Here is an 18,213-nt window from a genome sequence, read left to right as displayed (position 1 = left end):
GAGTAGGTGTTGCCTGTATAAATTGTCTATTCGAAAAGTTTTCCAAAAAAGGAAAGTTATATCAAAATTGTGGTAATAATGAATTTTTATGGTATCAGTAGACTTTAAAAAATCATCATAATGAATATTTATAAAAATGCTTAATTTATATACCTACCTACGTCTTCATTTGTCGTGTTTTGTAAGTGATAACTTCATCATCGCAGATTTGAAATGAAAATCTGCTGAATTGTTTGTTATTGACAGTTTTGCACAATGTCCTGGTCTGAGAATATTTTTTATATTCATTATTGATTATTTATTTGTTAAGTTTAAAGTATTGTTTGTTTAAGTTTATTTGGAATAAATATCAAAGTAGTTAATTTCTTTAAAATTTAAGTGTTCGTTTTTATTACTTTATCACAATACATTAGAAAAAATGTACATCGTAACAGGAGCGAATTTGTTTGGTCAGTGGTTCTCTTGGGCTAACAATACCAGTTACTTTGATAAATTCGAAACAGTGTCTCCTGAAAATGAAAGCAAATTTGATTTTAAGAAAGCCAAGCTTGTCACATCGTGCTGGTCGTATAATATATTCCAAGTTGATAATGTATTTTACATAGCTGGATCTTGGCACGGAAAGGACAATCAAATTATTAACGCACCAACTGAACATAACAAACAGATCTCTAAACAATCAGGTGTACTGATCACAGGTAACGATTATATGTTAATTTTGGTGGAAAAGGTGTCACGATCGATTTGGTATTTCGACTTCGAAACAGAATATTTCAAAAAAATTAAATTGAATGAAGAACCAATATTGGAAAGTACCGTAAAAAAATTAAGAATAACAGACGATATAGTAAAAGTAGCAGCAACAAATAACACTTTTATTTATTTAACGTCTGGAGGAAACGTGTACACCGGACAACTACCAAGCTATGTAGATACACAGTCATGTATTGGCAAAGTTTCTGATGTGGAATGTGGATACGAACATTATATGCTATTAACAACAGCAGGTAGAGTGTACACATGGGGAAATGGAAGGTAACTAAATATTTTGAAACTGTTACTAAGTAATTTAAAAGTGATGTAAAATTTTAGGTTTTTTTTTACAGGAGGCTACAACTTGGTCATGGTGATTTAACAAACCTAGATGTACCTACTGAGGTGGCAGCCCTGGCTGGAATCAAAATAATCAAAATAAAGGCTGGAGGTTGGCATTCCTTAGCTTTGAGTGAATATGGAGACTTGTATGCATGGGGCTGGAACGATACTGGACAATTAGGTATGAATGCAAAGAGGAACGGAGAAGAGAATATAGAGAAAAAGGGACAAAAGAACTATGCTGTACCTAGACCTGTTGATATTTATGATGATCAAGGTAAAGAAGTAGAGTTAGATGTAAAAGACATTGCTTGCGGGACAAGACATTCAGCTATACTACTTGAAGATAATACTGTTTGGACGACTGGTTGTAATAAATACGGACAGCTCGGATTTTCTCCAAAGGACTATGAAAAGTTAGAATATTTTAAAAAGTCATTTCACTCTCCTAATATTACTAATTTAAAAGGTGGTCCGTGGTGTACTATTGTTGAAGCATTCTAGTTCGAATAATAATATAGTTTATATAATATTTTTACTATTTATAGCTATGAAGTTTAAACTGATTTATTGTTTTTATGAGTATTTCATATCACATATCTTGGCTACTTTTTTGCTGTAAGGTAGAAAATAAGCTTATATTTACTTATTAATGAACTGTAAAATGTAGTATAAGTAAATTATTAAAAGTAACTTTTTTGTAAATATTTCTTCTAAATCTATTTATATTATTTTTGTGGAATGACGTCTAATATGTATGTGAATTGTCTATTAGTATATTCCTGACTATATCCAGTTTCATTAGGAGTGTGCTTTGAGTATGATTTCAAATGTGCTCAGAATCAATGCAGAAATGAAAAAAAAAAATACATATTTTAAAATTAATTTAGGTGATAGGAGCTTTATATACTTTAAGTAGAAGTAGTATAAAAGATACTCTAGTCAAGAGAGACCATAATATAATTACTATAAAATAAGTATATGGAAGTTTTATTAAATAATAAATATTAAGTTATATTCCTTTTCATTTATATGTAAAGTAAATTTTTATTTCATCAATATAGGTATATAGTAAACAATTATAATATATAAACGTCTTATACATCAATGGTCTCCCTGATGTAATTCTGTAGGAGGTTCTAGAAAGAAAGCACTTAAACAATCCAGACCATGAAAAACTTCATGTGCTTTATATGGCGCTAAGTACGTATTTATTACTTTTTAATATTACTGATGACATACATGAAAAATATAGCTTTCGACGTGCAAGAATTTACAAAATTGTTTCAGCAGTTCCGTCAAGTAGGCCTTACAATCTACAAACAGTACAAAAAACTCTTGAAAATATTAAGTATAGAAGTGAAGTTGTAGAGAACTCGGTTGAAATTTAGAGTCGTTTAGAACATCGTTGGCAAAAGAAATCCCATAGACATAACCTCAAAATTAGACCATTCATCGACATAATCGTTCCGTGGGTAGGTTGAGGGGGACTCCCAGAACTCTTATTAAAAAATACATTCAAGAAAATTCCATTTTAGCTTTTGGAACCAAAAAAATTATAGCAGAATGAAACCCATTGTAAAAGGAAGAGAATACAACGAAAATGAAAGGAAAAATAAATTACGATCGCCATTTGAGGTCAGGATGTAGTAGGGAGGGGAGGGGGGGGGTTAAGGGTAAAAAACGGGCCCGCACATACGCAGTCGGTGCTGTCGTTTCGATAATATTAGCCAAGAGGCCGGCATGCCATACACGATCGAAGGCCTTCTCCATGTCGAAAAGGACTCCGACCGTGCAGTGCCGGTTATTCAAATGTCTGGCCAAGTGTCTGATGACTCGCCATCCAGAGCGTCGTCGAATGACTGCTGCGAAATTCAAACTGCCCCTCGCGCACGGAAAGTGTGGCGCAAGTCTCCGCAGCAGTAGGCGCTCGAACAGCTTGGCGATGTGCGAGACTAGCGTAATCGGCTGATAGTTCTCCTGATGTCGGCGATCCTTTCCCGGTTTGGGGATGACGATGACTTTCCCGGTCTGCCACGCCTTGGGGAAGTGTCCGGTCTGGAGTATCCCATTGAATGTCCTCGGGAGTGCTGCGAGGCATCCCGTAGGCAGCTGCATCAACGCGGCAAGAGCGATCCTATCGGAACCCGGCACCTTCCGCTTGGGTAGGCGGGCAACTGCCCTCCGTAGCCCAGACAGGGAGATGAGCTTTTCTCCCTGGAGCGTAAGGGAAAAGTCGGACAGGAATCGTTTCTCGGTTTTGTAAACTGCTGCGTGATGGCGGACGACGTTCTCATCCGTCGTATTTGTGTGTATTTGTAATTTTCGTTAGTTACTTCGTAATTAAAACCTTGATCATTAAATCTTGATCAAATATTCATTGAACATATTTTGTGTATTATTATGAACTAGTGGTCGCCCAGTGGTGAAATTCGACCATAATTATAAATTTAAATTAAAAATAATGAAAATAATGAACCTTTTTTTTAATTTTTCAATTTAACTACAGACTTTAACCATGAACAAAAGGGTAATAAGCGTGTGTATGTCGACTGCATATTAGTGTGTGCAATGTTTCTTTATTGATTTAATATATTTTTATGATAAAAATTTGTTTTTTTTATGCTATTTAAATGATAAAAAAATTAGGATTCTGCACTGCTTCTACATATAACCTACTCGCTTATGCGCGCGACTTCGTCCGCGTGGAACAGAGGCGCGCGTAATACTTGATCATTATTTTGCTGCGATGTTAATTATAAACCGCGATATCTCCTGAGATACTCATTGAAATCGAATTATGTAAAAGGCTATTTTGTTTTAAATTAAATACTTGTGATGAATAACGTATTTATTTAGATAAGGATTATTATCATATTTATAAAAACATCTTCGCAAGTAATGTATTATTTTAGAACAAACTTTGTTAGCATAAAAAAGTTTATAGTGAGCCAACCTTAAAAGATATATGCTGTCACTGCTTTCTTTTAGAACTTTTAAAGAGGATCAATTCTGTCATACATGATTTTTGCGAAACTTTACATGTTTTCACAGCGCACGTAGTGGAAGCTCTCAAAAAGAAAAAGAATTCCCGATTTTGAAACATTCTTCGTTGGTGCTCCGCTACTTTTGGTCTTAGGGTGATGATATATAGGCTATAACCTTCCTCGATAAATGGGCTATCTAACACTAAAAGAATTTTTGAAATCGGACAAACAAACAAAACAATCTTCAGCTTTATAATATTAGTATAGATAAGTGTACAAAATTTCATATTCCTCCGTAAGCGCAATTTTTAGAAAGCATGATTGGAAGTTAGCAGTGTGTATTTGTAATTTTCGTTAGTTACTTCGTAATTAAAACCTTGATCATTAAATCTTCATCAAATATTCATTGAACATATTTTGTGTATTATTATGAACTAGTGGTCGCCAAGTGGTCGAAATACGACCATAATTAAAAATTTAAATTAAAAAAAAATTAAAATAAAGGTCCTTTTTTGAACCGACTTCCAAAAAAGGAGGAGGTCAATTCGACTGTTTTTTTATGTATGTTACTTCAGAACTTTTGACTGGGTGGAGCGATTTCGACAAATTTTCTTTTGATCGAAAGGTGGTGTGTCTAAAGATGATTTTGATAATTCTTTTTTTTTTAGAAAGATATCCCTAGTTTAGTACCATGATAAGGAAACCAGGATCTGATGATAAGATCCCAGATAAATCGAGGGAGACTATCGAAAATCCGCAATAACTTTTTACTGGGTGTACCGATTTTGATAATTTTTAATTTAATCAAAAGCTGATGTTTATCATGTGGTCACATAAATTTTATCGAGATCTGATAACTACTTTTTGAGTAATCTTTGATAACGCGTAGTTGCTTGACTATTTTTTCGTCGATCTACGTTGTATTACTCGTCGATGTAATTGAAGTCGGCTTTTTTTCGTTTGCCAGCAAACACAATTAATATTGTTTTCAATTCATCCTTACGGACTACCATGGTGACTAATATCATTGTCAACATGCAATATGTACAGTGCGTTCCACTAAGCGACCGCAACGACCTTCTTATCGTTCCACCTAACTAAGGCCGGTCAGAGACTCAGAGTTGGCGTTCATCGAAACGTGGCGGGAATTTGAAAAAACAACTATCAATGTCAAATTGTAATCTTACTTCTCATTCGATTCGGAAAAAAACGCAACGATAAACTCTCGGTAAAAGAAAAAAGAAAAAATAATAATAATAGTATTGATGACTCCAAGATTGATTATTTGCAAGGAAGTCGAAATCTAAGAATTTAATTTCAAACCAAGAATAAAGAACAATAACTGTGTTCATTCGTTTATTTATTTTTTGACGGCTGCTTTAATAAACTATGCACGCGTTAGTGAAATTTAACTTTTAAACAGTTTCGTTGATAAAGTCTAAATCAGGTTAATATCAAGAGTTACCGCGATGCTCGGCGACGACGAACCCTGGAAGGCAATGGTCTCCTTCTGCGAGACAGTAATGTCCCAGAAGTAGTATGACGAGCGGGTGGAGAGGGGGCTGCTAACGAGGCCTTTCTCCGCAGGTGACAAACGGGGGTACGTAGGAGGCGCTACTTAATGCGTCTCCAGTCACGCTCCTGTGCCCATGTCAAGCCGGGATGGGAACTCGGTCCTGCTAGACACGGCGTCGTCTGGATTGTTCAGAGGTGAGCCAGCCTGTCGCTGGAGGAATCCCGTTGTCTGCAGATCTGGGACCCTCCAATTAAAGCGCCTGAAGGCTCCCGCGAGGATTTGGTCGGTAAGTTAACATCAAGAGTTATTAGCAAATATACTTGGAAAATCATATACCAACATTCTTATTTATTTAACAAACTAGGTACGTAATTGGGTATACAAATGAAACAAGTAAAATTATTAAATAAACTAATAAAACAAGTAATAAACGAATAAATAATTAATATTTTTAAACTAAAAATATTTCGTTAAGTTGATTGAAAATTCTTCTTAAGTAAATCGATTATTATTTCAAATCGAATTGGTAATGTGTGAGGGCAATGACATAATAAATTGTGTGGGACTCACTTATTTAAAATTTTCTTGAGCTGTCAAAAAGAAAAATAAAGGAATGGACGGACGGCGGAGTATAGTGGAACGTGCCCGTTAAGTTTTCCAATAATATAATCAATAGCAAAGAGTAAAATCAATAGTGTCTAACCATATTTATATATCTATCTATCTCAAATCAAAACATACAAATAACGGAAGAGTGAGGGATAAATCAGATAAATGTCATTGTATAAGAAAAAAAAATAAGTTATTTAATAAATGGCAGGTATTGCAAGGGATTATATTACTTCTGCTAGACAGCTAGCATCAATTGGCAACTACTGTAAAGCTATTGATTTTTATATTTTGGCTTTTGAACAAAATCCACAATTAAAATCGTTATTAGAAGAAGAGTTTAGTTCTGTTCTCGTAAAGTGTAATGAAATACTAGTGGAGGAGAAAAATATTAAGAAAATAATCGCCAATTTTACTAAAGCAATTAATCTGTTTCCGGAAAATATTTTTTTTATAAACGAAGCTGGGCGGCACCTTTTTATGTTCGGTTTTTATGAAGAAGCCTGGAGGCAGTTTCAACTGGCTCTCACTACGGATTCCGGTTCTGTTAGTGCAGAAAAAAATTTAAACACAGTAAAAAATTTACTGATTGAAAGGTGGCATTTCAGAATGTTGAATGATAATGTTCGCAACGAAAGCTACCGTGCTGCTATTCACGAAAAGATTAAGCCAAAAAAGACAAGAGTCTTTGACCTTGGTACAGGAACTGGGTTACTGGCGATGTATGCAACTGAGTGTAAGCCACTTGCCATAACAGCTTGTGATAGTTCTGCTGTTATGACCACTCTCACCGAGTGCGTATTGGCCGAGAATAGATTACTAATGTCTGTAGCAGTTAAAAACAAAATGTCTACTGAAATGACAGCCTCAGATATTGGCACAAAGTGTTCTCTACTAATCACTGAATTATTCGATGCAGGCTTGTTTGGAGAACACATCTTGCAAGCTTTGGATCATGCTTGGGAAAATCTTTTAACTGATGATGCTGAAATTGTGCCCAAAAAAGCGGAATTCTTCATTGTTGGTGCTCATTCTGAACTTCTCAATGCTAAGTATCAATTGCGACAAATGACCAGAAATATTTTAAAATTGCATCCTCTTCTTCATGTCCGTGTGTTTGCAAATAATGAAACCTACGATTGTGAGGATGTGTACATGTACAAGGATTTGAAATATATGACTAAACCACAATCAGTTATCAAAATTGATTTTAATAGTTTGGAAGACATTAAGGAAAAACTTTACAATTCAGACACAAAATATATTGTAAAATGTAATGCATTGGAAAGTGGTCAGATTAATACCTACATTGGTTGGTTCAACTTGGATTTGACTGAAAATATAAGTATTACAACAGACCCAACAAATGAAGGCCGAGCCAATGCATGGCAACAAGCTGTTTTCTTTGATACTGTACCAATGGATGTTAAGAAAGATGAAACAATTACTCTTGACTTCCGTTTAAAATCTGAAAGGTTGACTTTGATGCCTGAGATACCATGTGAAGTTATTAGAGCTTCTCCAGATGCATTGCGATTCTTAAATGATACTGATTATGTGAAAATGATAAAGAACTGTATCGGAATGACATGCATTTACTTGGGACAGACGACTGATTTATCTGAAGTGGACATAATTGATTTAAACCCATTCCCCTTGTTCGGATTTTTAATGCTTCAGAGAGGTATTAAATCTCTAGTTTGTTATGCTAAAACTCGTGAAGATGAAGACTTTATTATAACAGCTTTTGGAACTAATGATATGAAGTTGAGCAATGTCACCATTTTAATTGGAGATCAATGGTCACCGGGGGAGACACTGTCAAAGATGAAATTTCATGTAATATTTGTTAATTTATTAGAACTTTGTGGAGATATAGACATGAGATTTAAAGAAATGGCACAAAATTTGAAAAATTCTCATCTGATCCCAGGAGGACTGTTCATGCCTTCCTCTATAACATTAATGGGGCAAATTGTAAATAGCAAGTGGTTGGACGTCTCAAACAGAGTTAATGATAAAAATTTGGGTTACGTGGTATCCAAATACGTCAACCAATATCAAGTTTCACAAAACTTTCACCTGGATTATACACATTTGGAGTATAGACCGTTAACTGATCCAGTTGTAATTGGTATTTGCAATCACATGACACCTGAGGTTCTTAATGTGCCTGTAATAGATGACGGTGATGCCAATGCTTTACTGTGCTGGTATGAAATTGAATTGGTAAATGGCTATAAAACAATATCCACCAAAAGGCCCTTTAGTTTTATAGACGGCACTGCCTTTTTGGCGAACCCACCTATTCCTCTAGTTTCTGGCGGTATTGCCAACATACTCCGCTGTGTTGATAGTGATGGCTCATATAAATTTTTAATTGATGATGAAAATACTTAAACACGTTAATTACGAATGTCGTGACAATTACACAATAGAAGTTAAAAGTGTTGATTTAGTTTTCTAAAACATATTGAAAAGAAAACTATAATTTTGACTTACAGTCTGTTTTTATATCTAAACAGGGAGGTCTAGTCATATTTTATATCTATTTACATTGATTCATAAAATTTATATAGTATAATCCTTAAAACACAGAAAAGTAATTCTTGATACAAATATTTTTGTATTGTAAAAAAATTCTGTCAGTTAATCGTTACAATAATCTCTATTTTTATTAATGACGAGCTATGAAAACAGTGATAGATTTATCATTATGGATGTAACAGGGTTGGGAGATGTGAAAAAATCTCAAGGATGGCATATAATTGTTTAACATTTTATGTAATCAATTTCTACTAAATGTTGTAGACAGTAGAAACAGCATCAATTTAGAAATATTAGTAGGACTGTGGCTATGAGAAAAATTGTGTAGAGGCCTTTTGGCTATAATCGAGAAGAATGCATTGGAAGGCCACATTGGACTTAAAACTGTCTGTAGTCAATGTAACTATGTGTTTATGTTATGCACTTGCAACCAACTCTTTGTGTTTAAATTTTAAATAGGTAGTGACATGTGGAATTCAAAATTGATGTATTGTAGTTTGAAATTATTTGTAGATTTGAAAAAATGATATTAAATGTTATTATATAAAGTAAACAATCAATGAATGTTGTAATATTAATATGTTAGTGCAGTTATGTTATTTGACCATACAATTATAAACTATGTATTAATGTATTCTGGATGTTTATTCAATAAAGGACTATATCAAAATTGATTTATATTTGTTTGCCAAGTTTGAGCATAATTCATCTTATGGAACCCTAAAGTTATTACAAATAAAGAAAGATTTTTAAGTAGCAATACATTTGTTTTTCTTTTAATGACATGAAATTACTAATGTTATCTTGAAGTAATTATGCGCTTCAGTTTGTAATATCCCACTACTGGACATAGGCCTCCTTCTCCGTGTAGGAAAAGGATCAGAGCTTAATCCACCACGCTGCTCCAATGCGGGTTGGCGGATATATTCCCTACTATGAGTAATGATCGCTATCAGGTGTACATGATGACAATCGGGACCGACGGCTTAACGTGCTCTCCGACGCACGGTGGGGAGACCCACAAGGACTGCATAAACACCCAGACCACGGCAAACACCTATATGGCCAATACAAATGTTTGTCATGTGCGGGGATCGAACCCGCAATCGCCAGCGCAACAGGTACAGTCCATGGCTGTAACCGTTGAGCCAACGCGGTGTCGAAGTAATTATAAAAAAGGGTAAATATTTGAGCATCAGATGAATAAAAATAAAATAGTTAATGACGAAATTCAAAAGTATATGTTAGTATTCATTCGCTAAGCAGGAACTGTTATAAAATTAATATTACATTGTTTAAGGTAGACTTTTTTTTGCTTCAACTAACCTTTTTATTTTACATTTTCCTAAATCTCATTAAGACCCATTAGCCTCCCACTTTTGTACTTATTTTTTTTTTAAGTAGCATCCGCGGACTAAAATGCCAATGCCTTTTATTAAACGTCATGCATTATAACTGTGCTGTATATAATAAATTCGTAACAGTCGCATTGCAATTATTGCCTCTCCTTGTTATGCGTTTTGATTTAATATAGACCATTGATTGAATGGTCGACTTTTTTCTTCATACCTAATATAAATCGATTCAATTTTTATGCCAATGTGTATACCACTGCGATTTGACTACATATATCTATAAATTGTTATCTGATTTGTTAATTTATCTCAAACAAGCGAAAATAGTTCATAATCGTTTTAGGGTCGGTGACGCGCTCACTCGCTACGATACCAGCTAACCGCTTGTTTGCCACCACTGTAGTATAAAAATACTTATAATAAAACAATGACGCGTCAGATCACTACCTGGGATTCTATTTTTTTTCTTGCTTGCGGGTATATCTGTGAGTCTACTTATGAATCTAAAGCAAGCAAGCGATACATACATTGACGTTGATATGTAGGACAGGGCTATAAAATAAATTGTAAATGTTCATTTGTAATGTTAATTTAATGAATACCATCATTTGCATTTACAAAGTAAGATTGATATTATCCTAGATGCAACAAGCCGTAGCGTCTAGTAGAAATAAAAATTTCAACGGATTCCTGAAAGCGTCATTCTACGGCCTTCGCTTCTGCTAGAACGCCTCTTGCTTGCTCGAGCGCTTTTCTGAAAAATTAATAAAAATTTAGTTATCAACTTTTAAAACAAATTAAATCACACTAAACAGAACTTTTGTCTCTCTTGAAGAAATAAAATGTGATTTTATGGAACGAAGTTCCTTACGGCAGGCTTGACATTTGGCTGGGTGACCGAACTGAAAAAAATGTCATACTAAAACCATAAGAAAAATATATAACGGAAGTGACGTAATATCAGTCACACGACTGTATAATATGACGTTTGTAAAACTAAAATATTACTAGTAAACTTTTTTAAAAATTATTTATGTAATTTTATACTGTCGACAAAAATAAATAAAGACATGTTTTTTTTATTTCACTTAATAGTTTGAATTATTATTATTATTATTTTGTTTTATTTATTTTATTTTACGGTACTTGCTATTTTCTAAAATACTAAATTTCCTAAATACTTTTATGTACTTCATTAAAATCCAATCAACAAAATTAAAAAAGAAATCAAGAATTAGAAAACATATATAAAATTCAACATTTTTTTTCAAATTGTGTTGCTTCTATACTATCCGAAGGAACTTCGTTCCTACCTGGTGTCCCATGACACCACATATTTTTATTTTTTTTTATTTTAAGGTGTTATGTCTAGAAAATATTCATACAAAAATTGGACACTTAAGTTTCAAAGAAAGGTGATGTATTTATTATAGTCTACAGGTGAATGAGAGATGAACTGTGAGGTAAGGTCATGAGGTAAACAAAACCCAAGCAAAGTCGATCTAACACTAAGTTGAGGTAATTTTAAGTATACAAAGGCAGAAGTATAGACGTCATATGTGCCGTTTGGAAACCTTATGTATATGCAAAATAGCAATTTCAAAAGAACTAACCTAAATTAAAGAAGGTTATTAAATCAAATTATTGCCAGCGTAGCTATGTAGCAACAAATGAGGTTGAATAACATAAAAATATTTGCTTTGTAACTGTTATGTGATCTCATAGATCAAGTAAAAAAAAAAGTAGATAATGCGCGGCCTTTGTTGTTACTGAAGCCACAAAACTCGGCTCCTTCAAGTAAACACACGCGCTCACGCACACATATGCATCAAACTACGCTCATTTTCGTTAGTATCTCACGGGGCCTCGTACAGTAACTTTGCCTTCAAAATGCCGTTCTTATGTAATTAAATGGTGCAAAAACAATACCAAAGTGAATAAAAAGTCTGAAGAAATATCGTTTCACACGTAAGTACATACAAAACTTTATATTTCTTGTTATTCCAAAATAATATTGAGGTTATTCGGCATTTATAATTTCGATGTCCCGAAATGACGTACCGAGGGAGTGTTACCAGTAATTTTTATTTCCATTAGCCCAAAATGCGGGTAAGTAAATTGTAGGCAATCATAGAAAAATAATTAAGTAGAAAGTGGACAACATTATTTTTTTTTATTGTGTGATTTTTATGTTTTTCCTAAATTGAAGTCAATTTAAATATGAATTTTTAACTCGTTTGTTTCTGTTTAAATTTGTGAATTAACTACTCATATTTTACTACTAAATATCATGGTTTTAGGTTTCCAACGAATATTTTAATAGGAGATGAATGGGTAGCTGCTTTACGACTGAGCCGAAATGAACTACAACGACAGCCATCCTCATCTAGTTGGTTTGTTCAAACCATTTTGATAAAGCTGACATGTACAGTACAAAACGTGGACTTCGCAGAGTACCATCAAGTACATACTGCTACTTACTACTACGTATTTTAATGTTATATTTTTTGTTCTAGGACCTACCGGATGAGTCTAAATCAGTCCTTAACCAAGATTCAATCTTTGATACACCTAGAAAACATAAACTAAGAGAAAAGTTAAAAAAACAGGAACTTAATTTAAAAAAAATGTAAAAATAAAATCAATTTATTACAGCAAAGAGTTAGACGTCTTTAAAGCAGGAAGTTGCCCCTCAGAGGAATCATCAATTACTTGAAAACGCAAGTTTTCATTGACACAGATTTATATAATTAAATAAATCAAAACACGGCTACAATAGATTTATGTAGCAATTTGAATCGAAAAAAGGAGTAAATATATTTAAAACTATAAACAGGTTTTTATTTCCACATACCCATTTTACCTATATTAAATTAATTGTTTAATAAAAATTTTAGGGACTTTTTTTAAAAAGTGTCAACACTTCACTCACTCACACATCTTTAAAAAAGTGGCTTCACTTTTCTGTTCTAGGTGCGTTATCTATATTTTTTACTTTATCTATGTGTGATCTACTTAAACTATAATCTACAATTAAATAATTATAATCTACATTCAGAGTCGGTGATAGCTTCACTCATCATTACAGCCTATACAGTCCACTGCTGGACATAGGCCTCCACAAGTTGACGCCAAAAATAACGTGAACTCATGTGTTTTGCCCATAGTCACCACGCTGGGCAGGCGGGTTGGTGACCGCAGTACTGGCTTTGTCGCACCGAAGACGCTGCTGCCCGTCTTCGGCCTGTGTATTTCAAAGCCAGCAGTTGGATGGTTATCCCGCCATCGGTCGGCTTCTTAAGTTCCAAGGTGGTTGTGGAACCTTGTTATCCCTTAGTCGCCTCTTACGACACCCACGGGAAGAGAGGGGGTGGCTAAATTCTTTAGTGCCGTAGCCACACAGCACATAGATACACAGCACAGTGATAGCTTCACTAACTATAATAAATTAATAAAAACACAAAAACAACTAAAATGGCGATTGAAACATGATTTTGAAGCATACTTGAATAAAGTAATTTTTTATTTTTATTTAATACCATCGCAGTGGGTTTCAATTAAATTTTTCATTTTCATTTGTACTACTGTATTTTTTACTATGCTTGTGTGTTTTACTAAGTCTATGCAATAAAGTTGTAATAATAATAATTTATTATATTATTTTATTATTAATAAAATGGGATAGGTTATTATGATTAGGATTACGGGGAAGGGTATAATAATAATAATAATAAAACGGGTAGGGCACAGTAGGAAATTTTCTGCTTAAAATATGGGGCAGTTCGACTGGGGTTGTAGTACCTCGACCTCACAGAAGATCTCAGCTAAATATGCTTTCAAGCAGAGCTGTGTTTCCTGTTGGTGAGTAAGGGATAGGGTCGGCGACGATTTTACGATGCTTCTGGTGTTGCAGGCGTCAATAAGCTACGATGATCGCTCGCCATAAGGGAGTAAGGTGGGGATAGGGTTGGCGACGATTTTACGATGCTTCTGGTGTTGCAGGCGTCAATAAGCTACGATGATCGCTCGCCATAAGGGAGTAAGGTGGGGATAGGGTTGGCGACGATTTTACGATGCTTCTGGTGTTGCAGGCGTCAATAAGCTACGATGATCGCTCGCCATAAGGGAGTAAGGTGGGGATAGGGTTGGCGACGATTTTACGATGCTTCTGGTGTTGCAGGCGTCAATAAGCTACGATGATCGCTCGCCATAAGGCGAGACGTACGCTTGTTTGCCGACCTAGTTATATATAAATAAAGTAGCAGCAGTGGTAGCAGAGCGGCGACTCACAAGTGCAAGGGGTTGTCGGAGTGCAGGCGGGTGAGCGCCAGGCGCGCCAGCGCGGCCAGCCTGCGCAGCGCGGCAGCTCGCAGAGCGCCCGCGCGCGGCAGCGTGGCGCCCAGCGCCGCCGCCGCCGCCGCCGCCTGCGGGCCCGGCGCCGCGCCCGCCGCGCAGCACAGCGTCTCTGTGCCGGCCGCGCTCGTGAGTTACTGGTGCGGTGACTTACGCCATTCAGGAATATAGCCAAACTCTCTCTTCTCGTGGGTGTCGTAGGAGGCGACCACTACTATCTTGATGATGGCGGGATAACCATCAAACTGCTTTTTTTGAAATACACAGGCCGAAGACGGGCAGCAGCGTCTTCGTTGCGACAAAGCTAGCCCTGCGATCACCGACCCGCCTGCCCAGCGTGGTGACTATACGCAAAACACATGAGCCGCATTTTTTCTAGAAACCTGTGTCCAGCAGTGGACTGTATTAGGCTGAAGTGACGATGATTACAAGAGATCGCAGCTAAATAGTACTGCGCTCCAGTAGTGTTGTTCCTGTGACGATTGAGGTGACAGAGTTCGTGGGGAGGGTCAGAAGTAGGTCGGGAAGTTTGGTTGCTATGCCTCCGATATAGTTGGCAACGTTAGTCGCGTACCAGATGGGCCATAAGTTTTCGTTAGAATTAGAAGCAGCAGAGGCAGCACTGACCCACGAGCGCCAGCGCCAGCGCGTCGGCGGCGAGCGCGGCGGGCGGCGCGCACAGCGCCAGCGCGGCCCGCAGCAGGCGCACGCCGCCGCCCAGGCTGCGCTTCCAGAACGCGCCGCCCGCGCCCTCCAGCACCCTGCGGAGGCGCTTCACTTTACACGCTGTCACACTGTACAACTCTCACGTCTTCATATTTGTGTTTATTCTTAAATACGAAAAAAACTGACTTCAATTCTGCACAAGTCGAAAAATCATCATTTTACAAGAGAGGAAAAGAGTGGTGGCGGATAGGGGTTTTCGGACAACCATAGACCGATGCCAGCAGGTGAGTAGTAGTAGTCCCGCGTGTAGGGCACGGTTTTTGACTACCAGCCCCGGTCCTGGACCACCGAGGCCACCTGGCACGATCTCGGCAAATGAGACAGCGCGGAAGAATGGGGCAGGAGTTTCTCCCCCCCAACACGGATAACGGGGCGGGGGATGAGTTCACTCGCTCGTCGTAAGGCGCGAAAACGGTTTCTTTTGTATCGATGCCGAAGTACGCCGCAGTAAAGGACTATGGGCTCCCTGATCTTTGTCGACTTAAGTTGGCACTGACCAGCCCGTGCTACGCCTTAAGTGCAGGGGCGGTGCGAGGAGGTTGCAACTCTAAAACGCGGTGTAGCAGTATTCCCCTGATGGGTCTGTAAGGGCAAATGCTGGTGGAAATGCGGAAGTGCTATAGCGCCCTGCCATTCTGCCATAAGCGCGACGAAGGAACATTCCAGGGATGTCGGTCTGTGCGAGACTTCCGTCATCGCTGGTGGCGCCGTGTTATATAGCTACGGAGTACTGACTGCGGCGGCAGCGCGGGCAGGAACACGTCGGCGGCGAGCGCGGCGGCGAGGCGGCGCGGGGGGTCGCCGGTGGCGCCGTGTTATATAGCTACGGAGTACTGACTGCGGCGGCAGCGCGGGCAGGAACACGTCGGCGGCGAGCGCGGCGGCGAGGCGGCGCGGGGGGTCGCCGGTGGCGCCGTGTTATATAGCTACGGAGTACTGACTGCGGCGGCAGCGCGGGCAGGAACACGTCGGCGGCGAGCGCGGCGGCGAGGCGGCGCGGGGGGTCGCCGGTGGCGCCGTGTTATATAGCTACGGAGTACTGACTGCGGCGGCAGCGCGGGCAGGAACACGTCGGCGGCGAGCGCGGCGGCGAGGCGGCGCGGGGGGTCGCCGGTGGCGCCGTGTTATATAGCTACGGAGTACTGACTGCGGCGGCAGCGCGGGCAGGAACACGTCGGCGGCGAGCGCGGCGGCGAGGCGGCGCGGGGGGTCGCCGGTGGCGCCGTGTTATATAGCTACGGAGTACTGACTGCGGCGGCAGCGCGGGCAGGAACACGTCGGCGGCGAGCGCGGCGGCGAGGCGCGCGCGCACGGCGGCGGCGAGGCGGCGCGGGGGGTCGCCGGTGGCGCCGTGTTATATAGCTACGGAGTACTGACTGCGGCGGCAGCGCGGGCAGGAACACGTCGGCAGCGAGCGCGGCGGCGAGGCGGCGCGGGGGGTCGCCGGTGGCGCCGTGTTATATAGCTACGGAGTACTGACTGCGGCGGCAGCGCGGGCAGGAACACGTCGGCGGCGAGCACGGCGGCGAGGCGGCGCGGGGGGTCGCCGGTGGCGCCGTGTTATATAGCTACGGAGTACTGACTGCGGCGGCAGCGCGGGCAGGAACACGTCGGCGGCGAGCGCGGCGGCGAGGCGGCGCGGGGGGTCGCCGGTGGCGCCGTGTTATATAGCTACGGAGTACTGACTGCGGCGGCAGCGCGGGCAGGAACACGTCGGCGGCGAGCGCGGCGGCGAGGCGGCGCGGGGGGTCGCCGGTGGCGCCGTGTTATATAGCTACGGAGTACTGACTGCGGCGGCAGCGCGGGCAGGAACACGTCGGCGGCGAGCGCGGCGGCGAGGCGGCGCGGGGGGTCGCCGGTGGCGCCGTGTTATATAGCTACGGAGTACTGACTGCGGCGGCAGCGCGGGCAGGAACACGTCGGCGGCGAGCGCGGCGGCGAGGCGCGCGCGCACGGCGGCGGCGAGGCGGCGCGGGGGGTCGCCGGTGGCGCCGTGTTATATAGCTACGGAGTACTGACTGCGGCGGCAGCGCGGGCAGGAACACGTCGGCAGCGAGCGCGGCGGCGAGGCGGCGCGGGGGGTCGCCGGTGGCGCCGTGTTATATAGCTACGGAGTACTGACTGCGGCGGCAGCGCGGGCAGGAACACGTCGGCGGCGAGCGCGGCGGCGAGGCGGGCCCGGGCGGCGGCGGCGAGGCGGCGCGGGGGGTCGCCGGTGGCGCCGTGTTATATAGCTACGGAGTACTGACTGCGGCGGCAGCGCGGGCAGGAACACGTCGGCAGCGAGCGCGGCGGCGAGGCGGCGCGGGGGGTCGCCGGTGGCGCCGTGTTATATAGCTACGGAGTACTGACTGCGGCGGCAGCGCGGGCAGGAACACGTCGGCGGCGAGCACGGCGGCGAGGCGGCGCGGGGGGTCGCCGGTGGCGCCGTGTTATATAGCTACGGAGTACTGACTGCGGCGGCAGCGCGGGCAGGAACACGTCGGCGGCGAGCGCGGCGGCGAGGCGGCGCGGGGGGTCGCCGGTGGCGCCGTGTTATATAGCTACGGAGTACTGACTGCGGCGGCAGCGCGGGCAGGAACACGTCGGCGGCGAGCGCGGCGGCGAGGCGGCGCGGGGGGTCGCCGGTGGCGCCGTGTTATATAGCTACGGAGTACTGACTGCGGCGGCAGCGCGGGCAGGAACACGTCGGCGGCGAGCGCGGCGGCGAGGCGGCGCGGGGGGTCGCCGGTGGCGCCGTGTTATATAGCTACGGAGTACTGACTGCGGCGGCAGCGCGGGCAGGAACACGTCGGCGGCGAGCGCGGCGGCGAGGCGCGCGCGCACGGCGGCGGCGAGGCGGCGCGGGGGGTCGCCGGTGGCGCCGTGTTATATAGCTACGGAGTACTGACTGCGGCGGCAGCGCGGGCAGGAACACGTCGGCAGCGAGCGCGGCGGCGAGGCGGCGCGGGGGGTCGCCGGTGGCGCCGTGTTATATAGCTACGGAGTACTGACTGCGGCGGCAGCGCGGGCAGGAACACGTCGG

At 41.6% G+C, this 18,213-nt stretch overlaps 3 protein-coding genes across 3 annotated transcripts in view; 2 read left to right on the top strand and 1 right to left on the bottom strand.

The window, feature by feature from the left end:
- The first annotated feature begins 30 nt into the window (after nucleotides 1-30).
- On the top strand, nucleotides 31-2,075 carry LOC123659757 (RCC1 domain-containing protein 1-like). Its single transcript, XM_045594939.1, has 2 exons — nucleotides 31-1,035; nucleotides 1,107-2,075. The coding sequence occupies exons 1-2, from the start codon at nucleotides 419-421 to the stop codon at nucleotides 1,597-1,599; spliced, it is 1,110 nt and encodes a 369-aa protein (XP_045450895.1). The 5' UTR covers nucleotides 31-418; the 3' UTR covers nucleotides 1,600-2,075.
- A 4,159-nt stretch (nucleotides 2,076-6,234) lies between these two features.
- LOC123659746 (protein arginine N-methyltransferase 9-like) lies at nucleotides 6,235-9,424 on the top strand. The gene has a single exon (XM_045594930.1). It carries the CDS (start codon nucleotides 6,412-6,414, stop codon nucleotides 8,605-8,607), a length of 2,196 nt encoding a protein of 731 aa, XP_045450886.1. The 5' UTR covers nucleotides 6,235-6,411; the 3' UTR covers nucleotides 8,608-9,424.
- Nucleotides 9,425-10,682: 1,258 nt separating this feature from the next.
- The window catches only part of LOC123659737 (PAX3- and PAX7-binding protein 1), an 18,549-nt gene continuing 11,018 nt past the window's right edge, over nucleotides 10,683-18,213 (bottom strand). The window contains exons 14-16 of the mRNA XM_045594921.1: nucleotides 15,090-15,223; nucleotides 14,400-14,574; nucleotides 10,683-10,863 (exon numbers count right to left, since the gene is read on the bottom strand). Of these exons, the coding sequence (XP_045450877.1) occupies nucleotides 10,809-10,863; nucleotides 14,400-14,574; nucleotides 15,090-15,223 (364 nt within the window). The 3' untranslated portion in view covers nucleotides 10,683-10,808. The remainder of the gene's footprint in view (nucleotides 10,864-14,399; nucleotides 14,575-15,089; nucleotides 15,224-18,213) is intronic.

Source organism: Melitaea cinxia, chromosome 2 (genome assembly GCF_905220565.1).
Source record: "Melitaea cinxia chromosome 2, ilMelCinx1.1, whole genome shotgun sequence".
Taxonomy (NCBI): domain Eukaryota; kingdom Metazoa; phylum Arthropoda; class Insecta; order Lepidoptera; family Nymphalidae; genus Melitaea; species Melitaea cinxia.
The sequence above is the reverse complement of the archived record's forward strand: the minus strand, read 5'-3'. Positions and strand labels throughout refer to the sequence as shown.

Coding starts and splice junctions, on each gene's coding strand:
- LOC123659757 (XM_045594939.1), top strand. CDS start 419: ATGTACATCGTAACAGGAGCGAATTTGTTTGGTCAGTGGTTCTCTTGG. Junction 1,036..1,106: donor TACACATGGGGAAATGGAAG/GTAACTAAATAT, acceptor TTTTTTTTACAG/GAGGCTACAACTTGGTCATG.
- LOC123659746 (XM_045594930.1), top strand. CDS start 6,412: ATGGCAGGTATTGCAAGGGATTATATTACTTCTGCTAGACAGCTAGCA.